The 17,556-nt window shown below is 35.2% G+C and overlaps 2 protein-coding genes across 4 annotated transcripts; both read left to right on the top strand.

The window, feature by feature from the left end:
* Positions 1–5,532: 5,532 nt before the first annotated feature.
* MADS11 (agamous-like MADS-box protein AGL6) lies at positions 5,533–10,956 on the top strand. 3 transcript variants are annotated; one of them, NM_001293963.1, is given in 9 exon segments: positions 5,821–5,917; positions 5,944–6,245; positions 8,503–8,578; positions 8,752–8,813; positions 8,915–9,014; positions 9,546–9,587; positions 9,925–9,966; positions 10,085–10,224; positions 10,655–10,956. In NM_001293963.1, coding segments are annotated over 8 exon segments (732 nt in total). In that variant the 5' UTR covers positions 5,821–5,917; positions 5,944–6,063; the 3' UTR covers positions 10,743–10,956.
* A 1,670-nt stretch (positions 10,957–12,626) lies between these two features.
* Positions 12,627–15,866, top strand: LOC103439109 (probable fructokinase-7). Its single transcript, XM_008377662.4, has 7 exons — positions 12,627–12,962; positions 13,520–13,740; positions 14,083–14,295; positions 14,384–14,581; positions 14,669–14,809; positions 14,903–15,019; positions 15,268–15,866. Exons 1-7 carry the CDS (start codon positions 12,869–12,871, stop codon positions 15,400–15,402), a joined length of 1,119 nt encoding a protein of 372 aa, XP_008375884.2. The 5' UTR covers positions 12,627–12,868; the 3' UTR covers positions 15,403–15,866.
* The last annotated feature ends 1,690 nt before the right edge of the window (positions 15,867–17,556 follow it).

Below are 17,556 nucleotides of genomic sequence, written 5' to 3'. Positions count from 1 at the left end.
CATGAAAGCTACGGGTTTCATGTGGTAAGTTTTGAATGAAAACTTCGGGTTTCAAAGGTGCTAAATTGGAAACTACAAGTTCGTTTTAGCTATGAATGTCTAGTTCATATATAGGGGTACCTACAAGAACACAGAATACAATATACAACAAAGTGTATTGTGGATTGCTTAGTGTGAGTGCATCGGGACTACGAAAGATAGTCAATTGTTCAAAGAAAAGAAATAATATATTGAATCGTTAATTTCCAAAAAGTGAGCTTCAGGCTAATAATTTTGAATTAATTGTCAGACTAATGGACTGCTTGCCACTTTAATTAATTCAATAGATCAAAACCATCTAGGTTTTATCGTAGAAGAAAAATAATAACATTCGATTCAAAAAATCATAGCCCAATATTAGTAGGTTGGTTGTTGTGTATAGGGCAATGCCCTAAATGGGTTAAATGGGCCACAAGTTGGCTGCAAGGTAGCCCCATCATGGTTGCAGGCCATGGGCCAGGGGTTTGGGATAGGCCCAGCAGCTAGGCTGCTGGTTTTGTGCCAAAATGGCGCAGGGGCACACGAGCCCATCATATATGCTGTCCTAGGGTGTGCATATGAAGCCCAGTCGTAGGCTGGCTTTGATTTTGGGTCGAGGAAAACAAGCCCAGCAGTCTGGGCTGGCTTTGGTGATCGCGGGCCTTGACAGAGGGCGAAGCCCAACAAGCCAAGGCTTTTTGTAGGTGGGCCGAAGCTAGGACAAAGCCTAGCAAGCATCACAGGCTTGCTGGCAGGTTAGGCTAGGTTGCAGGAGATGACCCAGCAAGGCTGCAGGCCTGCTGATGAGCTCGGGGCTTCAGGCCCACTTGGAACCTAACACAGGCCAAAGCCTGGTTGTTTGTATAGGGGCAACAAGCCCATGGGGCTACAACATGATGGTCCATGGTGTCGAAACAACACCGTCCTAGTGATGGCGTGGTTGCAAGCCATCCATGTCGGCTCAGCGCTGCGGCGTGGAGCCACTGCTTAATTTTTTTAGTTTTTTTTCTTTTGAATTCTAGGGTTAAAAACCCTAATCGCTTCTAAATTAATTTTGATATTTTGACTCACAAATTCCACATAGCATAATTACGTATTGCATGAACAAATATATATTGACAAAAATATGAACACATATGCAATATATATAATTGAAGGGAAAATATAAATATATGGGGTTCATGCCTCATGGGGAATGTTTTTATGCTTCAAGGTCGTTTCAAATATCTTAATTTATTAAAAAAAAAAAAAAAAAAAAAAAACCTGATTGCCAGAAAACCAATTAAGCCTTTGATTGTGTAGAAAAGAGCATCCTCCTACGATTCTTTAGCTCCTTAGCTTATGACAAGAGCGTGCTGATAACGTGTTGTATACTTAATTTACTGAATTGTATTTAGGACTAGAGAGGGAGAGGGCCGGCGGCAAGAGAGAGAGAGATGAGAGAGATGTCATTCTGAGGTATGTGTTGTATCATCCCATTGTACCTTTATTTATGATAGTATAGTATGATAGGTTAAATCCTTACCTTAATAGAATTACAACTCTAATAGAATAATATCTACTAAAAGGAATATTCTAAGATATCCCTAGATACACTAGGATTTACACAATCACATTCATAATCTACTAGGACAGCAACAAGAATCAAAATTTGCAGGTTTGTCAAAATATTTTAGCCGACTATGCATAACCGTTTCTATTCTTGTTCTTGTAAGACCATTAGGGTTTAGGTCTAATTTTATCATATCTTCCAAGCAAGAAATTGACTGATACTGACAATTCATCAACCCAAGAAAGAGAGAAAGACAACCAAAATTTTGTAAATTTAGGATTAGCTAACTCCTTAATTTCCTGAATATATATATATATATATATATATATATATATATATATATATATATGACCAATCATACATATTTATTCCTGGAATTTACCCAATAAAAGGCAATTTGTGAAATTTATCCCGAAGAAATTAAAAATATCATTTGAGCAGACGTTTCATGTTTGATGCAACCTCATTTTATTCAAGAGGACAAATTATCGGATAAATGAACGTGTTGTGTGTCCTACATGTCCGGATTTTCTTTTGTACTATGTTTACTTGGATGAGACTTACTTCAATCCTTGGAGTAAAATTTAAATTTTATGTTCTAAATTTACTCCAACTTGTTCTAATTTTTTGGGCAAATATGAGTTTTAACCTAAAACTCATTTATGGGGCAAATTTAGCCCAGAATTCCTCTTGAGTTAGTGGAGCTGGGCACCATATATGTGTATTTTTTTTTCAGCTTTATATTTATAAATTCATTGAATCCAACGGCTAAGATCTAATATGATCAAATTTAACAGTAAAAAAAGATCTAACGGCTAAAGTAATTAAAAAAATTATTTTATGTGTTTCATATTCTTTCATAGTGTTCCACGAGTTTCATGGTGTCGGTTTAAAGATTTTTCAATATTTATCAGAATCTAAATATTTTTTTTGTTAAAATGTTCATAAAATTAAATTAGGATAGTCTACAATATTATTATTTTTTTAAATTACTTTAAGAAAAAATATCCTAATTCATTCTTTAATACTCTGGGGCTAAAAATTTAACCCATAAGGGTTAGAGGAGAAAAACTGTTTTTGGGTTAAAACCTTTTTTTTTGGCTAAAAATTTTAGATTTTAAGTCAAGAGTTGGAGATGGTATGAGGGAAATAAATTTGAAATTTGGAAAAAAGTCAAAATTTATAAATTGACATGCACAAATTCACTTGTTTCGATTCATAAATATAAAAATTTAGAATTTCATGTGGAAAAAACTTGGAATTTGAATGTCCTATTCCTAAGTTTAAATTTCATACAAATAGTTTTCATTTCCAAATTTTTAAGAGTGAGATTTAAAAAAAAAAAAACTAAACCATGAATAGCCATCACCACCACGTACCATTATCACTGTCACTGATGCCACCACCACTCACTATCATCATTGCGTCACCACCCAACACCTACCACCCACCATAGTAACCATAAGCACCATCGCTACCACATTCGTTATCGCCATCACTAGCACCCACATCATCATCGCAATCACCATTGTCGTCATTATTGTAATATCCCTTGTATTTTTAGATATATGATTTAGTTATTCATTTTTATGATTATATAGAGAAAGTTAAAAGACAAATCAATTGTTGGAGCCTAGAAGAGTAATGGTTTTCCGGCGGATTTTTGTCGATTCCAACAATTTCACCGAAATTTGGTCTCGGTCCAAGAAAGAAAGTTGATCCTCTCCTCACGAGCTTTCTACCTATACTTGAGTTTGTTGAGTGAATTGAAGGGATTGTTGATTGAATTTGGTGATTAAGTATGTAATTGAAATCCTTTGAGGTAAATCCCTAATTTCTTCTAATTATTGAAATTTCTTGTCAAATAGGTATACTCTATTATCAGCATAGATTATGTCAAAGAAATTATTTTAAGATTTAAGTGTTTCATGTATAGTGATGAACGGTTTAAATATGATTCTGAACTACGATTGGCTTGATCTTCATAGGGTACATAGGCAATCTAACTCTAAAGTTCGATCCAGCCGAAATAAATTCTATGAGTAAGTGTCAAATAAGGAAATTCATTGTGGTTAATAGAGTTGTGATTAACCATGGCTTTGTTTTGGCCTACCACTGTGTTTACCTTCCGAATAAATTCAAATAAGTTATCATTTCAACTCACATGTCCAAATATTTTTTTGGGGCGTTACTATGGAGCCAAAAGTAATTCGATAAATCTTGTAGCTGCTCGTGTACTTCTATCTGCAAGTGATGAAGATGCCCTCATTAAATTAGTGAGGCCCACATTTATTCCATGCATAGTTCAACCCTCTTGAAGACGTGAGCTATTGAATATAATCTCATAAAGCTCTCATGCCCACAATAACGCGAAAAGTCAAAGGTATTAAGATATGATTAATAACTAAATCATGTCCTTATACATAAATGGCGGATAGCTATTCTAACCTAGATAAGGAGGAATTTGAATTTATCTCTATTTGTTGAGGATAGTTTGGACTTTGACGAGCATTTAGAAAACTCCATTAAACTCGTTGGCCAGTTAATTGCAAATCAAGAACCACATGAATCCATCGTAAAGCTATACCGTTATTGTAAAGCTATAGCCTTTATACCACTCATTGGATGATATATTGCTGGATAGAGCCATCTATTGGGTCTAGGCTCATGGGATTCCAAAAACCTCTGTATCAAGAAGAATGTGATATGCCTCAGCAGATATCAAGGTTGTGATTGAATTGGAGGATTCATTGGAAATGGGATTCAGAGGGTTTTTGAGATCCATAGTAGATTTCAATGATACGAAACCGTTAATGACTACTTTTAAGATGGTGTATGTGGGATCCTGATTTTTTAGGCCCACGACATGACACTCAAGGTGGTTAGAGTGATCGACAATCCCTCATAGAGAGATCGGAGTTACATGGGTATTTCAGATCGAACTACCGCATGCCTAGGTAGTCTAGCAAGACTCCATTAGCTCTAAGTCCATTAAATATATTACTTGTCTGCCAAGTAAGGATACCCTAATTTATATCAAATTACGATATCTTGGTGAAGATCTCCATCTAATTCTCCGTTATTCTGCAAGATAGATCCAAGATAACATAAACATTCACTTTTTGGTACTTCCTGATCTCTAATCCTTAACCCTATCTTATTTGGGCCCCCTATTCCCACGGAACTTGACTCCATATACTCTATCTTGGACCTACTTAGGCAAAGAACTTTAGCTTCCAACACTTCCTGACAAAGGTTAAGCTTCGCATGTACTCTCGCATGCGTTTCATCTATCAACATTATATAATCTGGGAAGAGTATACACTATAGGTTATCATCTTAAATATGTCTCGTTAACTCATCCATTACCAATGCAAAATGGTAAGAACTTAAAGTTGAGCCTTGCTGTAACCTAAGGTTATTGGAAAGCTTTTAGTTTGTTCCCCATGAGTTCTTGCTGCAATCCTTGCTCCATCATACATATCCCTTATTGCTTGGATATATGCTACTCGTACTCCTTTCTTCTCTAGAATCCTCCAAAAAATTATCTTAGGACCCTATCATATGCTTTTTCCAAATCCATAAAAACCATGTGCAGATCCCTTTTCATATCTTTATAGCGTTCCATCAATTTTCGTAAGAGATAGATTGTCTCCATAGTCGAGTGCACTGACATGAATCCGAATTGATTCTCTGAGACTCGTGCCTCTTATCACAATCTATGCTAATTACCCTCTCCTAGAGCTTCATTGTATGACTCATTAACTTAATTTTCCTACAATTCATGGAATTTTGTATGTCGCCTTTATTCTTGTAGATAGGCACCAAAGTACTTTCTTCCCGCCACTCATCAACTTTTCCAATTTACATTATTTAGGGTTAGGGGTTAGAGAATCTAACACCTAAGTGCAATTTTCTTGTTCCGGTATCTTTCATGTAATGGAGTTGGCCCTAGTGAATGTGATACATATCATCCATGTACACATAACTGTATAGCTCCTCCTCCTCCACATCAAATTGGGCGCGTGGGTTTGGTTAATAATATTCATCTCCCTAGGGCACAAATATGCTCTGTCAACAAACTTATCAATAATTATGTAAAATTGCTTAAAATTATTAAAATACGAAAAAAAGGAGGAGCAAAAAGGAAGATGTTTACTCGGATTTCCGTATTTTGTTGTAATAGAATTAGAAGATGTTTCATGCGCCACTTGAATTCTCTCTGCTAAAACATCCCATCTCTATATAAACAAAGCTAGCTAGCCCCCTTCTGAACTCCCACTCCTCACAGACAGTTCACCAAATCACCCATTTTTGTGTAACCCCAAATCCTAGAGAAGAGGAATATCTCTCTCTCTCTCTCTCTCTCTCTCTCTCTCTCTCTCTCTCTCTCTCTCTCTATGCATATGGGATAACAAATACAGAGACAAAAAGCACAATATAGATTTCATATTTAATTTGCAAAAAGAAGGGGAAATTGAAGAGGTGAGAATATGGGGAGGGGGAGAGTGGAGCTGAAGAGAATAGAGAACAAGATTAACAGGCAGGTGACTTTCTCAAAGAGGAGAAATGGTTTATTGAAGAAAGCCTATGAACTCTCTGTGCTTTGTGATGCTGAGGTTGGCCTTATCATCTTCTCTAGCCGTGGCAAGCTCTATGAGTTTGCCAGCGCTGGGTACTCTCTCTCTCTCTCTCTCTCTCTCTCTCTAAATAAATTAAAAAGGAGATTTTTTGCTAATTTTTTGGGTTGTGTGGTAATGAGTAGTTCTTAGATTTTCTTTTTCTTTTTTTCCTATACTTTTTGCTGCATTTGTTTCTCTCAGAGAGTTCATTTCTTTGTTGTTGCATAAAAATAATTTTTCTTTTGGAATTTTGGATACAGATTTGTTGCTTTTACTTGGAATTTTAGTTTCAGATTTGTTGGTTTTACTTCTTCAATGATTATGACTTTAGTTGTTCCCCCACCCTTTGTTTTTGTTTCTGTAGCTGATATATTTCTGTCTGTGCTGTCCATTGTATGTATGAAAAATACTTTCTTTCTCCAACACCTGTCTCTGACATCTCTCCTTCTCTTGCTGAGCAATCTTTTATTTTCTGGTACTCCTTGTGCTCTAAACGTTTTTTGGATCAAACAAAGGCAGGTTTTCTGCGTCTCTCTATGTAAGAGGGATCATTACCCAGCTTCCCCAATCACAGATCGACACGTTTCATCCCCCCTCTCTCTCAAGCTCTCTAGTTAGCTAAGCTCTTCTGGGTATATGGATGTCGCTCCTTTTTTTGTTCTTTCATATATGTGAGAACAACTTCTCAGCTCATACCATGTGGGGAGGTTCAGTTAACAACCGGCACCTGCAGCAATCACCTGACTAGGAAACTCCTCTTTTACCTTTGTGCAAGAACTAGGCTCTCTCGCTCTCTCACACAGTATCCAAGGTTCATAGAAACTTGTCCTCATCTATTAAAAGCCTATGGTCCTCTCTCTCTCTCTCTCTCTGTGTGGCCTCTATGGTGGGAGCAAAATCAAGCCTATCCTTGTGCCCGGATACATTATGTTGGTCTCTTTGTTTCATATTTTGATCCCTAGGTTCATTGGGATTCTCTCTCTCTCTCTCTCTCTCTCTCTCTATATATATATATATATATATAAAAGCTGGCATTGAAGCTGTGTGGCAAATCAACCATTGTTAGCTCAAGAGAGATGAAACCTTGTTCTACAGATCTTTAGTCCTTCAGATCTATGGTAATTTATATTATTTTAGTTTTTTTATTTAAAGAACCCAGCTAGGGTTATTGCTCATTCTTAGGTAAACTCATGGTTTTTGGCCAAGAAAAAAAATATTTGTATTTGAATCAGAAGATTTTTCAGAAAAGATGTTACCTAAGTTTGCCTTTTCCTGGAAAGAGAATCCCAGGTTTTGTTTAACAAGAACTGGTAGTCAAGGATTTGGTTTGACAAACTGGATCTCAGTCCCAACTTTAAAATTGTATGATCCGTATTCGGGAATGGTACATTAAATGGTGCATGTTCAACTGCATATATATATATATATATATATATAGCTGATGATACATATTTCCATGTTAATCAATTATCCCCCAGGTTCCCCAGTAGATTTTTGTTTTGTTTTGCTACTTTGGTGAAAATCTCTCTCTCTCTCTCTCTCTCTCTCTCTCTCTAAAAGCCTTTCATGTGTCAAGTTTTGCCTACAATTGTGAATCATCTGATGATATCATCAGTCCAGTAGTTTATAGATTTGCCTTACCTGTTTAGTATTTCCCTTCTCTTCTGTACAAGTAATGTCACAGACCATATATTAAATAGAAAGAAAAAAAAAATCCATTATTGGTTTTAAAGGTTTATTTTTCAGTTTTTACATTCTGGAAATAGATTTTGAAGCTGGGTTCTAAAAAATTTCATTAAAATAAAGGGAAAACAGATTCAAGCATATCTATAAAGCTGCAACACTTGCATAAATAGGTACATATCTATATCACATTGCATATGTAATCAACATCTATATATTTTACTTTTTATTTTATGGTGATCTTAACTAAAGATCTTTAACCTCAACAAGAATCTGAGTCATTAACTCATTAATGTATGTGTGTGTAAAGAAGTTAGAGAGTTTATTGTTTCATTGATTTTAAAGTTCATTTCCTGCCAAGTTTTTAGTTTATAGTTTCACTAAAATATATGTTCATTTTACATAATCAGCCCAGAACATTTATTTAGATAATACTATGTAACTTTTGCTCCAAAAAATTTATATATCTTAGTGTACTTTAGATGGTACTTGAGTGAATTTCTTGGGATAAAAAATTATATGCTGATCTGATGAATTTGCTGTGGGAATAATTTCTTAATTTGATCACCTACCATTTATCACAAAATAATTATAATAATAATAATAATTTATACTTTCTATTGGCAGTATGAGCAAAACCCTTGAACGATACCAACGTTGCTCCTTCACTCCACCTGAGAATAGCATTGAACGTGAAACACAGGTTATTCTAGCTAATTTCTACTGTTTATCAGAAGTAATTTCCTTTAGGTTAAACTTGTAATGCACTCAAATCAGCAATTAATTTCATGGGTTTAATAGTTTAGTTAGTTCAAGCTAATTTCGTGAATGATCTTAACTATGTTTTGTTTTTGTTTATGGCTAACAATCATGCAGAGCTGGTACCAAGAAGTCACAAAACTGAAAGCTAAATATGAATCCCTTCAGCGAACTCAAAGGTTATGCTGTAACTAATTAGAAATTAACATATCAATAACTTTATATCCATAAATTATTTGCTAACCTTGGTTTATTTTTGTGATCATGCATTTGGATTAAGGCATTTGCTTGGTGAAGATCTTGGACCACTGAGTGTGAAGGAGTTGCAAAATCTTGAAAAACAACTTGAAGGAGCACTTGCACAAACCAGACAAAGGAAGGTGACGCTTAATACTTAATTACTTGCAATCGTTAGGGAATTAAATTGTTAATTTAGAGCACTGAAAGCTAATCCTTCTTCTAATTTTGGTTGTACGCCGATCACAAATATAAAAACACAACTAGACGGTCCTATTTCTATAGCTATCATCATCTAGTGACACTCAGATATCACAATATATATATATATATATATATATATTTTTTTTTTTTTTTTTTTTATGTGTGTGTGTGTGTGTGTGTATATATATATATATATTCTACACAAATTATATATGTTCTAAATATTGTAAAATAAATTAATGCCTAATATTTTTTGCCTAATTAAATTTTGAAATCAAATGTAGATTGGCAACCAACCCATGATACAGATTTCATTCCTTTTTACATGAACATATATATCTATATATATATATATATATATATATATATATATATATATTAAGTTCACAATGTTAAATTAATTAACTAGCTAGTTAAATCGCAAAATAAATTAATTTGGACTAATACATTTGGATTGTTCTTGATTGTAGACACAGCTTATGATTGAACAAATGGAGGACCTGCGCAAAAAGGTACGTAAGAGAATTCTGAATTTAATTATATACAGTTAATTAACCATCTTCTACGTATAAAGAGCTCTTCAGCGTCCCTCTATTGTCATGTCATTGCATATGTATGTGGTGATGGATGAGTTAGGATTATGATTGGTCCATGTTTAGATTTCCTGCAATGTAAACTGACAAACATTTCGACTAAAATAACACACCATTTTCATGATTAAATTAGCTGTATAACCTTCACAAACCCAAATAGTTATTGACCTATAATTTGTTATGTTTTTCTTGCAAAGTTTTGTGTTCTAAGTTTGTCATTAGCATCCAATTGTTTTGTAATATTCAAATATGGCAGGAGCGTCACCTTGGAGACCTCAACAAGCAGCTGAGGGTCAAGGTATATACGATCCTGATATTCCTCTCTATTTAATTATACAGCAATATTCCTCCATATTTGTGGCATTAATCTAATTAATCATAATTAGTATTTTGTTTATGTGCTTTAATTTGATCAGCTTGAGGCAGAAGGGCAGAATCTGAATGTCATTCAAAACATGTGGAGCTCAGATGCAGCGGCTGGAAGTAGCAACTTTTCTTTGCATTCTTCACAAACCAACCCCATGGACTGTACACCTGAACCTGTCATACAAATGGGGTATTTCATCAATTCTCTTTTGTGTTTTCAGCTAAACTCACTGATCTGATCATTGTTTTTCTGGAACAACTTCAACTACAAAAATACTGGCAATTAGAGTTTAAAAAAATATATATCTTATCCCTTCATCCTATATTTATCTTTTGAAGAATTAAAGACCATTTCCTCCTCATCTTGACTCAGCTCAAACCACATTTTTACCTGTTTCGACCCATGCAAAAAGGGTGCAACAGTATCCTTATGCGAAAATGCTTGTTTCCGAGCTTAAGCCGCGGAATGAGTTGTTTTTTGCATCCATATAGTTTTCATTTCAATCATCCCTTCGCCTTAGTTCTAAAAAAATCGTTGGTTAATTTACTAGTATGAAAAAGTAATGGTAGAAATATTTGATGTGAAACTGAAAATAGTTGTTTGTTTGAACTTTGAACAGGTACCATCCGTATCATCCTGCTGAGGGATCATCTATTCCAAGGAGCTTGACTGGTGAGACCAACTTCATCCAAGGATGGGTTCTCTGAAAACCTTCAATACCAAAAATGAAGGATATATATTTCATATTTTATCTATTATTGCAGCATCATAAATTATATTTTCTAATATCTATACTTTGCAAGAATATATGGCTTTAAGAATTGTAATACTGCCAACATATATTTACTTTAAGTATGACTGACAAGAGATGTTTGTAAATTTGTAATCATACTTCTAGATTCCTGTGTTTCCTTATTCTTATTTGGTTTTCTTTTTTCTTTTATTTATTGATAATTGCTTGTATTTTTGGGCCTTGACGGTTGGATTGTCAAGGACCATTCAATTGAATGCTATTCATGTACCTAATTAACAAAATTGACGACAGAGGGTTTAGTTCTTTTAGTACTTGTTTCACAAAAGAGTACTCGATCGTGTTTGGTTATCTAAAAATCAACGTTATTCTGTAACAAAGAGGATATTGCATTGTCATAAGGAGTACGTTGTTGTCATTTGGCTAAGTTTTTCTGTAGTGCCTTTAGTTATGAACTTACGATCTAAGAGTTCATCCATGATTGCTAGTTCAAGTTGACTATTGGACTTCTAATCGTTACTTAGGTACCGAAGAACTCCCCATCACATGTGAGATTTGAGGTATCATTGTATCATAGGAAGGTTTTTTAACACTTGATCAAGAATATTTACCAATTAATTTGGTATGTATTTCGTGTAAACTTGACTAGAGACCTTGCCTCTATAACGAACTAAAATTTGCTCGACGATCTAATTTAGGAGGCGACGGGAATCCAACTCATGTCTTGAAACTATAGGTCAAATTACTTTAAGTGCTATATTGGGAGAGAGTCCTCCAATCACATCCGTTCATTGTACATCGTGTGGACAGTTTTCGTCAAATACTGTTTATATTTAATTTTAAATAAAAAAATTTACAATGATTTCTGACCGCACGATGTACGATGAACGAATGTGATTTGTTCCTCATTCCTATATTGGCACCCAACTTTTTTGCAAGTACATCTAATTAAAGTATTAGTTCAACTTTTCTGCAAGTTCAGTCAATTTTTCTTCAATAATCCGGACTAATCAATAGTGTAATGAACTATTAAAGACTGAGTTGAGGAAAAATTATTTTTGTTTACTTGCCAATCTAATGGACATAAAGTCAGACTACTCAATAGTCCAGACTATATTTACGCTTAACCAAGTTCAACTAAGGTAGTTTGTTATACATTTTTATAAACGAGGATATATTTTACCCAGTGTAATGCTAGGAATCACCTATTTAAACCATATTTTGTAAACCATATAATTTGGTTGTTGATAATTAAATTGTTACTTAAATATTGATTAACTTGCTTATTTAGTACTGGTGACACATCACATGATTCGCAAATTTTGTATGAAAATTGGTCTATCTATTCTTTTACACTAAGGTAAAAGATTTGGATTAAGTAAAGCAATGGACATGTCATAATAATTTGGTATCGAAGTTGCCATTTACGGAGTCAACATTAACAACTCCGACTTGCAAGTGAACAAGAATCATTGGACCACAATACTAAGCGTCAAAAAAGTTAATTATTTATTTGCTTGATATTATCTTTGTACAGAGAATATATCAGCCTACAACAGGTTGGCTCATGGCCATTTTTGTAACATATAACAAAAGACTTGGTCGCTATCTATTTAGAATCCAACACCCAACAGTTAACCAAACAACAAAACAAAAAACATAATTAACAGCCAAGAACACAATATTAAAACATTAAAAAGTTGAGCCAACCCACATTTTGATATCAAAAGATAACCAAAAAAACTCATCACCAACTAAAATAGGGACTCTATGGTTGAAGTGGTCACTGTAAAAAGATGGTTTTGGAGATATTTAAGCAAAATATTAGCTCAAAATTAGAGAATTCAGTTGGAGATATTGAAACATTCTAATAAAAGCAAAACTAATGATCCCGCAAAAGTGTTATATATATAAACTCTGGATTATTTAATTAATCAAAATTCTAATTGTATGAATATGCAGAGTTGAGTTGTGAGATTTTGTAAAAAGGACCAACGTTGATCTGCGTTTCAAGTTTTCAACTTTTTAATCAACGTTTGGTCTGAAAGCAAAATTAACACAACTCTTGATTAATTTAATTAAATGGCTCCAACAGGATGCAGCTGCTTCCCTGTCACACTGGAGCGATCCAAAAAGGGCAGCTTCAAGTTTGTTAGGAATTCTTCCTCTCTTTCTGGTATTAATAATTCCACTTTCTTTAATTTCTTTGATGCCCCCTTTGATTCTTGTGAAAAATTGTGTTACTGTGTTAAATCTTGGATTTCATTTGTACCCAAATGAATTCTCGAGGTAAACGATAGGATATTTGTCAACTCGATGTACATTGTTGGCCGATTTTCTTGAAAGCTAAGCTTTTGGGATCTAGTGATCATGTTTCACGTGGAGGATGAAGCTGCATGCGAGAAAGATAAGTTAGCTTGATATACGTTGTTGACCTATTTCTTGAAAGCTTAAGCTTTTAGAGCCAATTGATCCTTTAACAATATCGAGAATTGGTGTTGGCAAAATTTGATCCAGAACATTTTCCCTAAGCTACAAAATATGATCGTAATTAAATTATTGGTTATGTAATATCTAGGACTTCTACATGAATCATGTCAAATTCAATGAGTTGAAATTTTGTGTAACACAAAAATGTACGAGTCATAATCTCCTTTTACACTGGATTATTGAGATAGAAAAATTTGGCTTTCTGAACGGATCTTAAGTTCTTAACCAATTGGTTCTTTGTAGGTTCATCTAAATCGTTATCTTTAAAGAAAAAGAGTAGTATCCAAGAGAAGAACTCAGAGCTGATTGTTTGCTTTGGGGAGATGTTGATCGACTTCGTCCCGACTAGTGCCGGAGTTTCCCTTGCAGATGCAGATGGTTTCAAGAAAGCTGCTGGTGGAGCTCCAGCCAATGTTGCAGTTGGAATTTCAAGATTGGGAGGCTCAGCAGCTTTTATGGGCAAGGTGCTTTTCTAATCATCCAAAATCACTTTTAGTTTTCTGCTTCCTTGTATTACAGCTAGCTTTAGCAACATTCTGTTATTTTCTTTGGTCAAATGTGTTATATAGAATTTTTCTGTAGTGCGGTTAACTGAACTTTTTCAAAATATGGATATCTCACGGATACTATTGATATTGTTAATACTTCAACCTTACTGAATTTGATATGCAATCAATGTGGTTGTCAATTTGGGGTCAACAAATTTACTGTGCTAAGCATCTACATTGACATATACTATATAGCTTTAAGATCTTTGTTGCCATTCTGTTTTAGATAAACTAAAGTCTCTACCGTTTGTATCTCAGGTTGGTAAAGATGAATTTGGATACATGTTGGCTGACATTCTGAAAGAAAACAATGTGGACAATTCCGGGATGCGTTTTGATCCGCATGCGCGGACTGCATTGGCATTCGTTACACTAAGAAGTGACGGGGAGCGAGAATTCATGTTCTACCGCAACCCAAGTGCTGATATGCTTCTTCAGGAAAAAGAACTTGATGTAAATCTAATTAAAAAGGTAAAACATTAAACCCCAAATCCAAATGTAATCAGTAGTCACTTTTAATTCCTTAAGTTACTGACAATATTATAATTGACTGATGTAGGCCGGCATATTTCACTACGGATCAATTAGTTTGATTGAGGAACCGTGCAGATCAGCTCATCTTGCGGCAATGGACATTGCCAAAAGGGCCGGTTGTATACTCTCTTATGACCCGAATCTGAGATTGCCACTGTGGCCATCTGCAGAGGCTGCTCAGAAAGGCATTATGAGCATATGGAACCAAGCTGAAATTATTAAGGTGCATTACGCTGTTTAGTGTAACGGCCACACACTTGTTTCCTAGTGTTACTAATCCACGTGTTATAATGTATTCTTGAAATTGCAGATAAGCGAGGAAGAAATTGAATTCTTAACCGGAGGTGATGATCCTTATGATGATGAGGTGGTCTTGAAAAAGCTTTACCACCCCAATCTGAAGCTTCTGCTTGTAACTGAAGGGCCAGCAGGCTGCAGATACTACACAAAGGTTAACATCCATCATGATGTAAATAGTTAATTGGTTTTTACCTGCAGTTTAGTTTGGTTTTGTTGATTTTTTTTTTTTTTTATCGTGGTGCAGGAATTTAAGGGTAAGGTTGCAGGTATCAAAACTGATGCTGTTGATACTACCGGTGCCGGTGATTCTTTTGTTGCTGCCATACTCAACAGTTTGGGTTCAGACATTAATCTGTACAAGGTATACATTTGCAAGATTCTTTTTAACCTCTAAGCAAAATAGATGGGCCGAGCCGGCACAACAAAATAGGTTTCAGTGTCATGCTTACCGCAACACAACAGCCTATTTTGTGATCAAGAGTTGTGGCGGACTTTCTATAAACTTGTCGGGCTATGCCGCTTTTAAACGAGCCCAACTCTTTTCACTCGATTTCTAAACACATGTTACCTTATATGGAAATGAAAATCTGAATTCTTTTTCTGATCCAGGATGAACAAAAACTTAGAGAAGCTCTCTTGTTTGCCAATGGTTGTGGTGCCCTGACAGTGCAAAAGAAAGGAGCTATTCCTGCACTGCCTACAAAAGAAGCTGTGAACCAACTTCTTCAACAAACCACTGATTGATAAAATTATAAAGGATTAACCAATACATCATAAAAACTTAATATTCTTTAAAAACACAGAAAAAAAAAAACTATAATTGTTATTTTTGATAAATTGTTTGCGTGATAGAGAAACCGGGTTTGAGGATGGATGTCCTTGGAGGTGGAATCTGCAGGTGCTAAAACTTCTGGTGGTGCTGCACATTTTGGAGATGATTTGAAATCATTTTAGCGAAGTTGGGGTTTGATTTGTGGTTCAGATTAGGAGAAGCAGGTAAAATAGGGTGGCTCATGAGTTTTTTACCCTTCACCCCACCCTATCTCATGCCTTGGGTGACTCATGAGTTTTTGGCTTTCCATATTTGCCTCTGCTAGTAGTAATTGGCTGTATCTCCCTAACACTGTACTTCTTTTATTCACATCCATGTATCAACGCTGCAATGTGTTCTATATACAATACTTTCCATTGTTATCCACCACTAAAAATGTTTTCTATTTGTTTGCTGAAAAAAAAAAAAAAACAGAGACGAATCCGTGATGACAGCCAATATATTTAGGGAGTTTTAATGAAAAGTCCGCGGTACTGTTCACTTTAACAAAAAACCACATTTTTACACTAAAAAGTCAAACCTGATATTATTCATTTTACCCTTTATTTTGTCCTTATCATTAAAACTCAAAGTTTTCAAGCCATTTTCATTAGTTTTCCTACATATTTATTACTCTTTCTATCTATTATTCAACAAGTGTCATTCATGAGATTTGAACTTAGAACCTCCTCTAACAAAGTAGAGACGAGACTGAGTAGCTAACTGATGATAGATGCTTTGCATTTGATGAAAGAACACGAAGTAAAAGGTGTTGAAATGTAATCTTGTCTTGGCCCAAGACAATTGATCCGGCCCATACATAAAGAAAGATCCATGCATATGCTAGAGAATTCTAGCAAAGTCAAGTTAGTGGAAGAGTCTAGAAGAATGGTGAGGATTCCACCAACATACAAGATTAATGTAGATAATTCTAGCTTAGGAAGGTAGTGGAATTATCTAGATATCTCTAGCATGATGCTTTCATGCTTCTTCAAGGTTCCATCCATGCCTATAAAAGGAGAATGCATCCACACCATTTGCAACAATCAAGAGAGCAAGTAGTGAGAAGTGAGAAGAAGCAACAAAGTTTCTAAGAGTGTTTGAGTGTTTCCTCTTGTACTAAGTTTGTGAGTGAATAAAAATCTTGTGTACTACTTTGAGTATTCTTTCTTTCTCTTGCCTATCAATTCCGCTGCATTACATTTTTCTTTGTGAGATAAATATCTCCAAAGTAGTGAAGTCTATTTAAGCCCCAACAAAGTGGTACCAGAGCTATGGCTAGCAACGCTATGGCAGCCTTCCAAGTTCTAGTGCTCGACAATAACAACTTCGATAATTGGAGTATCAAAATGAAGGCCTTTTTGGGAGCACACGATGTATGGGAAGTCGTGGAGAAAGGCTACACTAAGCCAGAAGATGAAGCTACTATGTCCCAACCTCAGAAGGAGAGTTTGAAAGATTCAAGAAAAAGAGATAAGAAGGCTCTCTACCTCATCTACCAAGCATTAGATGACAATGGCTTTAAGCAGGTCTCGAGTGCAACCTTTGCCAAGCAAGCATGGGAGAAGCTTCAAACCTCTTACAAAGGAGCCAAACAAGTGAAAAAGGTTCGTCTTCAAGTATTAAGAGGTGAGTTCGAATCTCTACAAATGAAAGGGTCTGAATCAATCTCTGATTATTTCACAAAAGTCTTAGTTGTTTCTAATCAATTAAAAAGAAACGGTGAAAAGTTGGAAGATGTTAGAATTATGGAGAAGATACTACGCTCATTGGACCCTAAGTTCAAGCACATTGTTGTGACGATTGAAGAAATTAAAAACTTGGAAGAAATTAGTATAGAGCAATTAATAGGTTCGCTACAAGCATATGAAAAGAAACATAAGAAGAGGCAAGGGAATGATGAGCAGCTTCTCAAGAAGCATGTCCAGCCAAAGAAGAAAGAAGAAAGCTTGGACAATTAGAGAAGCCAGTACGAAAGAAGTCGCGGTCGAGGTCGCAGATGTGGACATGGACGTGGACGTGGTTGGAACTTCAACAACCATAGCAACTACGAAAGAGGAGGAAGCTCAACAAAAGGTCGTGAAAGA

This window comes from Malus domestica, chromosome 02, assembly GCF_042453785.1.
Source record: "Malus domestica chromosome 02, GDT2T_hap1".
Taxonomy (NCBI): Eukaryota; Viridiplantae; Streptophyta; class Magnoliopsida; order Rosales; family Rosaceae; genus Malus; species Malus domestica.
Note: the sequence above shows the minus strand (reverse complement) of the source record. Positions and strands in the feature narration are given on the sequence as shown.

What these genes read in the sequence shown, in the direction of transcription:
- MADS11 (XM_029107829.2), top strand. Translation starts at nt 6,064, where the DNA reads ATGGGGAGGGGGAGAGTGGAGCTGAAGAGAATAGAGAACAAGATTAAC. An exon ending in TATGAGTTTGCCAGCGCTGG is followed by an intron (nt 6,246 to 8,502) that starts GTACTCTCTCTC and finishes TTCTATTGGCAG; the next exon opens with TATGAGCAAAACCCTTGAAC. An exon ending in TGGAGGACCTGCGCAAAAAG is followed by an intron (nt 9,588 to 9,924) that starts GTACGTAAGAGA and finishes CAAATATGGCAG; the next exon opens with GAGCGTCACCTTGGAGACCT.
- LOC103439109 (XM_008377662.4), top strand. Translation starts at nt 12,869, where the DNA reads ATGGCTCCAACAGGATGCAGCTGCTTCCCTGTCACACTGGAGCGATCC. An exon ending in GAATTCTTCCTCTCTTTCTG is followed by an intron (nt 12,963 to 13,519) that starts GTATTAATAATT and finishes GGTTCTTTGTAG; the next exon opens with GTTCATCTAAATCGTTATCT. An exon ending in GCTGCAGATACTACACAAAG is followed by an intron (nt 14,810 to 14,902) that starts GTTAACATCCAT and finishes ATCGTGGTGCAG; the next exon opens with GAATTTAAGGGTAAGGTTGC.